The following is a 9,958-nucleotide window of genomic DNA, read 5'->3' as shown; positions in this document are numbered from 1 at the left end:
ACTCATCAAAATATTGTTTGCAACTTAAAAGGTTTGTCTAAACAAAAAAGTAAATCATATTTTTTTCTTTCTAGAGTGTGTGTGTTTTACAATTTTTGGGTGCAATTATCTATCATCTTGTATCTGTATATGTGAAAGGTGCACATAGTGTATATAGTCTTCATTATCTTTATTTTTTGTATTTCTTTTTATGGTATTTTTGTATATTTTGTCTTTTTTCCACCTTCTGCTAATGTCTTTTGAGCAGCTGTAATGTGTGAATTTCTCCAGTGATGGATCAATAAAGTTTATCTTTATTTCTGAGGCCCATATTTACATATGACTCAAGCTGAGTAAATCAACATAAATAAGACTAATTCCAAAATACACAGTTTGAGAACAGCTGGTGTAGCTGCCTGGAATATAGACTGAAGCTAGAAAGAAAGTAGTAGCCTGTGATTTTGATTTACCAAGAACACAGTGTCTGAATTTTTTAATTTAATTAACCCTAAATAACTTGAAAATGGTGCAATTATAGGTTAGAATTTGAAGATTGCTGGATTTGGCTTAACTTGCGCTGTGTGAGGATCCCAGCACTGCGTCTGTTCCTTTTGTCAGACTCAGGTATGTTTTTATGTGACACTCTAGATGGCATTAGTCTGCTGTCAAGCATTTGCTCCTCCAGTGTAGTTACGCACCGTTGTTTTGATGTAATTTGCTGTATTTATATAAGTTATCATTAGACTATGGACAGAATTTTTTATCAGCTATACGGGCAGCAATTTAAATACATCTATAGATAGTAATTTATTTGGGGTTATTTGACTTAATGAGTAAACTTTTCCCTCCACCAACAGTTGCATCTTTTCTTCTGGAATATTTAAAGGGCCGGCCACCCAAACTACTACATTAAATTGATGAAAGCAAGTATTTCCAAGGTATATTTTACTCATGATTCTAGATGCAACTTATCATAAATCGGACTAACAACAAGGCACATACCTTGACATCTATTGATCAAATGGGCCCTGCATTTACTGTGATGTTATTGTAGAACACTGGCAGAGCATAGAAAGAACATTTTTATTTTTATTTTATTCTGAAGTAATGTCCAAATGTAAAGATTCTGTGCCAAGGTCCCAAAAGTGCCTCTGGTACTTTGATCACAAGCAGATAGGTATTAATGTTGCACTGAAAACAACATTGAGCTTTTGACAAGCACCTGTTCCTCACCAGCACCTGTGTTCTTTCTCCTGGATTATTTAAAGGGTTGGTCACCCAAATTGCTATATATGATATTAAATTTAGAGCACTTTTTTAAGTATTAATGTAGCTGTGACTCCTATAAATAGGACTTAATGCGAGGCACACAGTTGGAGAACTGCTGAGTCTGCACTCACTGTGATATGAATGTGGATCATGGGCTGAGCAAAGAATGAAAGTAACACAACCTCACATTTTATTTTAATTTTATTTTGAAATAACTTGAAATTATGCACTTATCAACTCAAAATCTTACATTTTTTGGGCTTGACTGAGCCCTGAAACTGCTCGGGTACTTTTATCAAACGCAAACACGTTTTAATGTGGCACTCCCGACGACATTGAGCTGTTGTCAAGCGTGTGTTCCTCCGGTGCAGGTTACGCATCGTTACGCACGGCCGGTCCTGGACGTTGATTGGCTCCGAGAGTCCGAGTGGGCGGTAACCAAACTGAAACAAGGAAGTGGCGTTTCCCCCTGCTGCAATAAGAAAAAGTTCCAATGTATGTTTGTGACGGATTAGAGTTAATGAGTATTTAAACTGTTAATGTGTCACAAAAGGACAAACCCAAGAGCTTTTACGCGCGTAATGGCGCATGGATCTGTAGTTGCACGGCTCCAAAAAGAGGAAAATAACAAGTATTATGAGTAGTTTTTATCCTCACATGACCTAATTTGGCTCTATTTGAGTTTGGTGTGGCTGTTAATGTATGATATGTGCTACTGAAGCGTCAGGGGTTGGTGCTACGTGTGCTGTGAAAAGGTTAACACCCCACTTTGATATTTATCGTTGCTCCGAGCTTTGCTTAAAGGAGCAGCCAGGAGGTAAGGAAGTAAAAGCGAGTGCGTTGGGTACATACAGAGCATTATTGTTGATTTGGAAAGTCAGTAGCGGCTCAGTTTTCCAGCTGGGCTTTTGTGTGGATGGATAGAAAGCTGTAGCTATAGGGGGAGGAGGAGGAGGAGGAGGAGGAGGTGAGGACGCACCGAGCAGATAAGAGACTTATTGGCTGCGCTGCTGCCGCTGGCTGCCTGGATTCTGACCCGTATTTTTTTTTTTTTTTTTTTTTTTAATCAGAAAACAAGCGCTTTGTGTTACAGGCCCCCGGAAAAAAAAACACACACACATCGCCTCACCGGGAGGACGGTAGCATGGTCAGCTTGGAGAGGGCCCGTCTCTGCATTTCACTGCGCCCACACCGGATCCACTGAGGCGGTTTGGAGCCACAAGCGTCCGACATGGGGAAGGAGGTAAACGGCGTTTCACGGAGCCGGTTTGAGGTGAGTCGAGCCGCCGTGTGACAGCCACAGAAACACACTCCACACGGCCGGTTTTAGCGTCAGGATGCGGGCCTGCGAACCGACTGTCGCTGGATTTATTGCAAAAGAAAAAAAAAAAAAAACAGACTGCGCTCATGGTGATGCAGCTTCCGCAGTCAGTGTTTGGGATTAGGTCTGTTGTTTTTTGGACCCAGACAGCACACAGAACAGGCCCGTGGTGTTGTTTTATCTCCGGTGTCAGCTGAGATTCACCTGTTAAACTGTCTCGTCGCTGTTCGGGCTAAATGTGTGGTTTTTACCGGGGCTAAAACGGTGTCCTCGTTTCCCTTCTGCGCCGTCAAAACAAAGACAATGAGGCTACACGGAGCACGCCGCTCCAGCTCACAGCGACGAGCTGTTTCTATAAGAAAATGTACATCTATCGACTTTATTTAAACCGGAATGTGTCGCTGGTTTTGTTGTCGTCCACACATGCGGGGTTGTGCTTTGTTTAGGAGGCTTTTGTTGTGTGTCTCCGCGGCCGCTGCGGTGGAGGGAGGAGGGAGGGGGGGCCTCGGCTTGTGGCTGCTACCTGCCCCCGGTGAAATATCAACAAAAACCGGGCCGCTAGTACACAGCGACACCCGGTGCAGCCTCCACCCGCAGCTGGACCGCCGGTGCACGGACACACAACCCAGCTACGGTGCCGTTGTCGGCTTGTGTTCACCGTAAAGTTTGTGTCGCAGCCAGCCGGAGAGCCGAGCTGCATTATTTTGGTGGAACTTGTAGCTAACATGCTACATGTCCAGCCGGTGACTTTGGCCCGTGTAGCCTGAGCGCCTGGTGCTGTTTAATCCCCGGCTAGCGTGGGATTTGTGTGCGGTTTTATTTATTTTTAACGGAGCAACAGCTGACACTCAGAAGACTCAGGCCGTTACCTTCTGGCCCGACAGCTGCGGCGGAGCTGCCGCGTCAAGCTGGCGGTAGTTGTGGGGCGGAAGTAGAACCGGACGTGGCGAGAGTTGGCCTTCAAAATTAAAGCGTTTTGTTGTTGGAGCTCTAACTCAGAGCTGGGAGGTAAATTTACCACGATTTCAGTTGATATCTAGTTATTGATGATTTTTAATAACCTAGAATAGCAAAACATAGCGTTTGTAGGTGTTTTCTTTTGTTTTTTTTGTTTTGCCCATGTCGCGTTTTTACTTTTTTCAGCACGACTAGAATGAGAGGAAACTCAAAAATGTCTTCTGTGCAAAATAACACAATGCAACAAGTCATAACACAATTCTTTTTTAAAAAAAATTTGCCCCAAAATTAAAAAAATCATGAATCAACATGTCCACTATTGTCCACAATGCCCTCAGATGTTACCAATACTTGACGAAAATGGTGATTCTGCATAATATAGGTTGTTCACAACTTATTTTCAACACATCTTCGTCATGATTGAAAAGTTTTGTCTCATCCGTCACGTTTTTACTCACTATGGGCTCTTCTGGACGGGAGAGAACCACTAATGGTGAGAGCTGGCCTTCAAAATTAAAGAGCTGTTTCACTGTGTAAACCTGCAGATCAGCTGAGAAGTTCCTGATTTATTTTTTTTTCATGTGACTGTTAGTTACAGCTGAGTCATTTATTTATTTGTTTACAGTTGTGCTGAGGAGTGTAGAATTGTTTGTTCTGGACAGAATCTGGGTAATGCAAGCAATTTATTTTTGGCACATTTTTAAATGAGACATGTAAACAATAAAGTAATTTTGATGAAATTTAAGCTCAGATTTAGATCATTTTGCTGAATGACAGTAGTTTATGGACTGTTGAAAAGATTAAACATCCAACGATTCTTGAGAAGAACAAGGTTTACTACCACCCCAAGCATTTTATGGGTGTTTTTTCTCACTTTTAGCTTGTTTTTCACGTCAATATAAAGTCTTGCACAACTGTGAAAAAGAAGAGAGAACTCAGAAATGTCTTATGACACAGTTAGAATGCTTTTAAATATCACAAACAAAAGTTTAAGTTCTTTGACTATTTATTTTACAAAAATTGAAGAAAAAAAACCCCCAGAATAAATTCCTAGTGCTTCTAAATGGCGACTCTACATATTATAGATGCTTCGTAAACACAGCCTGACGTTTTTCATCACAAGACTGTTGGTCACAGCCGAGTCACTCTTTTCTTCGTGGTTGCGCCAAAGCGTGCAGAATTTTATTACGAAATGGTGAGTTTTGTTCTGAGACATGTAGAATAAAGCGATTCTAATGAAAGCTGCAGGCTAGCGCGCCTCGGGACAAATGAACTTTGCGTTTCTGTTTGATAAAGTGTGTATCGCCTGAACATATAGCTGGTGTTTAATCACCCAGGTCTGATCCAGCATTTAGTTTAAATAATGACCAGTTTCAAGTTGTCTTAAAGGTTGAACGCTTCAGAGAAAACATCTGAGAGATATTGTGATTGTCGTTTCTTGTGTTTTTCACTGTGTACACATGTGGCCTGATGGATCATTTATCCAACTGTAGGAGACATGTGGTGTATAGATAAACACATTTGCTGTTTGATTGTAAATTATGCAGTCGCTGAGACGCTTGAGCAGCCTAATGGATGCTTTGCTCTCTAGTTTATTTATTTATTTTGTACTTTTTGACCTTTATTTCACTAGAAAAAGGCTCAAGACAGACGGCAAATTGAGTCTAGAGTCTGTTATAAAGTCAGAAAACTGCAAAATTATTTGAAACAAACATTAATAGACGGCATGTTTTACTGGTTTCTGTGTTGCATCGACTGCTCTGAGGAATCATTTTAAGCTTGTAATGCAAACGTCCTTGTCCGTGGAGGTTCTTTGTAACAAGCCTGAGACGAGATGTTGCTTCGGAGAGAGTTTTACTCAGACGGGCGTCGGGGGAAGTTGTGTTGCTGCTCTGCAGGATGTCGGCCTCCAACAAAGGAGCACAACGGGCTGAACTGTGGACGGCCTCAGATTGTGTTCCCTCATTAAACACAACATGTAAATAACAATGGTGTCGTGGTCAAAGGCAGGAGTGGGGTGATGAGTAGAAGCAAGTTTCAATCAAACAGTCACAGACTGCGTTAACTGTCTTTCATTCATCATTTGTCTCAGAGAATAAGCCCAAACCTGAACTCTCATTCAGTTTTTCAGGTCATAAAGTAAAAAATAGTTTTCGAAAACACAAGATAAAATAATAAAAGTGTAATTTTACGGTCACATATTGTAAAATAACGCATTATGATTTGCAAAATTGCTGATTTTTGATGACAATTTTGACTTGTGTTTTGTTTTTTAACAGTCAACATATATATATTTTATGATTACCTGTAATGTAACTGGGAGAGAATCCTTCATATACATTGTTTTACAGATTCCGTAAACCATATTTCATTTGTCATTTATCTCCAAAAATGTCCACGGATGTCGGGGAGACTTACCTGAAGCTGTGTTCAAGTGGCCTAATCATAGTTGCGTCCCTTACTGATTAAAAAAAATAGTAATTCAGGATATAATGTAAATATACTTTCCAGTAGGATGTGATAAAATAAGATACCCTGGGTTGTCCCTAAAGGGGAATTTGCTTTTGTTTACAGCTCAGAACCACTGAAACACAAAAGACAAATTATAGGATCATAATGTGGAAAATTAGATAAAATATTTAAAAAAATCTGATAATACAACAGACTAGATATGTTGCGTCCAGCGTGATGGAAGCTGGAAAAAATAGCAGTAAAATGGTCGTTTGTAGTCGGTGTTGATCTGAAAATAACATTTCCATCTATCTATAGAATCACAGTATCCATACAGACCCTATCTATAGAATCCCTTTTTTTAGTTTTAGCTTCTTTTTTTTTTTTTAGCTGCAACTCGCCCAGCTTTTTTTGTTTTTCGTACCTCCTGCGTCACCGACTATAGCTGACCACTGGAGAAAACATAATGCTCACATTCATGCAGCATCAGGTTCATTTTATGTTAGATTACAAAAGGGGGACAGTGTTTGCCCGTTGACCATGCTGCACATCTGCCTCTTTGGAAACTGCCCTGGATTATTTGGCCAGAAAGCAGCGCTCTTCTCTGCAAGGCGAAGCTGTCGCACTCGATTTGCCCCAAATCCAAAAAAAAAAAAAAAAAAAAAAAAGCAAAGCGCCAAATGCCCGTCGCTTCTTAGTGCCTCGAAATTTTTACAGACAGACAGTTTGCTCGTCTGTTGGAGGCTTTGACCCGCAGCTGACTGCATTTTTTTTTTTTTAAATAAAAGGTTCTGTCATTAATTTCACATGACAGTTTGTTTTTGCAAGCTGATGAATGTGTTGCAAGAAAATCAGGATCTATTGTGTGGTTTTAGGTTTCACACCCGTAATTAAAACGGCAGAATGCGTTCTGCTGGGACCTGTAATTTATTCCTTTTTATATTTTTAGCTAACTTAAATGCAGTTAAATCCCTCAGTGTTTTGGCCTGCTTTTTTTTTTTTCCACTTAACATGTAAATTAATAGTTGTTTAATGGTCAATGATTGTTAAAGAGCAAATTACCGTTTGTAGAAAGACGTCATTGATGATGATGTTATGAAGGTTTTTACAGTTTTGGCCTCTTTAATTATCAGATTAATGTGTAAAGTAATATAATAAACTTTATTTGTATAGCACTTCTTTTAAGAACAGAAAGTTCTTTTACATAATAGAGAAAAACAACTTGTATAAGAAGTGCAGGCAAACACTCAAAATATAAAACTACACACAATAAAAATGGAGACGAACAGACTGGGTCACTATTGGATGGTGTGCTGGTCAGACTGATTAAAAAGACGACATCACAGAGGAATGGAGATAAAAGCTGAAGATAAAAGTAGATTAAGAAAGAGGAAAGAGAGAAGGACAGCAGGTAGCACCAATATAAAAAGGGAAAAGAAACAGGTGAAAATCTAAAAGACAAATAGAAGAGAACGTCACTCGAAAGCGAGCCGATAGAAGTGGGATTTAAGAAGTGATTTAAAAGAAGATACTGAGTCTGCCACCCTTATTTCCTCAGATAGGTCGTTCCAAAGCCGAGGGGCTCCCACAGAAAAAGCCTTCTGGATTTGAGCCTCAACTTTGTGATGCTGTTTTGTGATTTAACTTGTTATTATCTGTAATTTAACAAAACTGTGAGAATATATAAAGTAACAGTAAATGGCCGAAAGAATATAGGGGAAACTGTTTAAAAATGTTGATTTAAAAATAAATAAATAAATAAATAAATAATTTTAAAAAAATTACAATGCACTGTAAATACCAAAAACAAAATCTGTTTAAATTTTTTTTTTTTTTAAAAGGAAAATCCAGCAGCAATGATGGAATACTGTCATGTTTAAAACTGTAAATATCAGTGAAAACACTTAAAATATCAGCAAGTATCTGTAAACAATGATTTATTTTCTAAAAATACAACAAAATGGTGTGTTTTATCATATGTCATTTAGTAAAACTGGGTTAATCTGAAGAATAAAGTTAAGAAATATTCAGCATTTTGACTTGACAGACATGTTTTTTTTCTTTAAAAAAAAAAAAAAACAACAACAACAAATATCCATAAAATATATATATTTTTTTGCAGATTTTAAAAGTAGTTCATTTTATAATTGGATGTTATAAAAGTAAGACAAAAAGAAAAATATTTGAACATTTTTTTAGATCAACTTTTGTCCTGTTTTTTAGGGTTAACATATAACATAGTGCCTCTTCCTTTGATTTTACTAGTTAAATTATTCCTTTTTATATTTATAGCGGATTTACATACAGTAAAATAAAAAGCCTTTTTTTATTATTTATTTTTTTACATTTAACATGTAAATTAAATGAATAGTTCCATCTGTGATTTTACCAGACATTATATGTATTTAAAAAAAAAAAAAGATTTACCACATTTCAATCCTAATTTTTCGAATAAGAACAAACACATGTTTAAAAAATCAGTTTTTGCTGATTTACAAACAGTAAGGAATAGGATCATTGTTTAGTTAAGCGTTGTAATAGAAGGAATTATCATTTATAAAAACACTGTTTTTTTGATGTGGATATTTCAGCCTGTACTGAATACTTTTTACTTGCTGGGGCCTGTAAATTATTCCTTTTTGTTGCGATAAATAAACATTTAATTTACTTTCTTACACGGTGATATTTGCACCCGTAGTGGAGTGCAAATAAGGACTTTGCAAATGCCTTGTTGATCTTGTCACAGATGTTTGCCTCTCGTAAATAACGCGAGGCTTTGTGCGTGTTTTTTTTTTTTTTTTTTATTTACACGCCTAAAGCCTCCCCCCTCCTCCTCTTTAGATTTATCTCTAAATCTATGGAGGAAAATGGATGGAGCCAGATGTTGCTCCATTGTAGTGACTGAGTGGATGCTCCCACACGACATTTCATAATCTCGCTGCCACAAGTTATGGGAACCCTGCAGTCTGGGGCCTAATAAATGTTAATTTATCGACTCTTTTGTTTGCTGAGGCTTTATTTTCTTGAATCTGTGCTCGCATGGCATGCAGTTACTGGTGTGGAAACCCGTTAGAGAGTCTTGCTCAACAGTGTGAAGAAGCAACAAGGAATAAGCGTGCACGGGAGATAACGTGAACTCAAAGGCCGTCAGTACAAAGTCTCCCCCCGGTGCTTTATCTTGTGTGTTTTCCAAGAATTGACATTGAATCCATCTCCGCCGATGAGATTACCGTCATTTATCCTGGTGCCAGGGCTCGTCCTTGAAGTGACGGCCGCATTGAGACGAGCTGCCAGGACTGATTTGATCTTCCTCTGCTCTTTCAGATGTTCACAAACAGCGATGAGGCGGTCATCAATAAGAAGCTGCCCAAGGAGCTGTTGCTACGGTGAGTGACGTTTTTCAAACACCCCGAGTCAGCGTCTTTGCAGAAATGCATTAAAAAGGCACGTTGAAGGGTCCACACGGGGCCTCCACGGCCTCACTGTGGATCAGCTGGTCACACACACTGACCCCTGAGCTCCTTCCTCTCCTCTGATAACAGACAAACACATCCCACCATCATGTACTCTACACTGTAAAAATGTTTACAAAGAAAACTTTGAAACTTTGGCAGGAAGAAATAATATGTAAAAAAATAATAATAATAATAAAAGCTGTAACACAGAAATGTTTAAAAACTGTAGAAAGAGTGAAGATAATAGAAAATACATGTTAAAAATTCTATTACATTTGAATTAACATACACTGTAAAACACTAAAGTTTGTTTTTTTCACAGTTAACTGGTAAATTTATACTTTTTTTTTTGTTTAAACAAAACTTCAGGTTTTAACAAAATAGGGAAAATCTGTAAAATGTCAGTTATTTGTCATTAATATCCATTTATTTTTAAAATAAAAAGAAATGTCTGTAAAATAACAACATTAATGCTGATTCATATGCATTAAAAGAGTCATTTTGTGTCTTAATTTTTTTGCAAATT

The 9,958-nt window shown here is 38.2% G+C and overlaps 1 protein-coding gene and 1 long non-coding RNA gene across 2 annotated transcripts in view; one reads left to right on the top strand and one right to left on the bottom strand.

Annotated features, from left to right (window-relative positions):
• Positions 1-1,431: 1,431 nt before the first annotated feature.
• LOC103373933 (uncharacterized) lies at positions 1,432-2,450 on the bottom strand. Its single transcript, XR_521096.1, has 2 exons — positions 2,378-2,450; positions 1,432-1,720 (listed from the first exon to the last, which is right to left on the bottom strand). It is a non-coding gene; the product is annotated as an uncharacterized LOC103373933 (long non-coding RNA).
• Positions 1,854-9,958, top strand: part of fbxl20 (F-box and leucine-rich repeat protein 20) — a 24,747-nt gene continuing 16,642 nt past the window's right edge. The window contains exons 1-2 of the mRNA XM_008303945.1: positions 1,854-2,521; positions 9,302-9,363. Coding sequence (XP_008302167.1) covers positions 2,480-2,521; positions 9,302-9,363 — 104 coding nt within the window. The 5' untranslated portion in view covers positions 1,854-2,479. The remainder of the gene's footprint in view (positions 2,522-9,301; positions 9,364-9,958) is intronic.

This window comes from Stegastes partitus, unplaced genomic scaffold (assembly GCF_000690725.1).
Source record: "Stegastes partitus isolate 25-593 unplaced genomic scaffold, Stegastes_partitus-1.0.2 Scaffold2101, whole genome shotgun sequence".
Lineage (NCBI taxonomy): Eukaryota > Metazoa > Chordata > Actinopteri > Pomacentridae > Stegastes > Stegastes partitus.
Note: the sequence above shows the minus strand (reverse complement) of the source record. Positions and strands in the feature narration are given on the sequence as shown.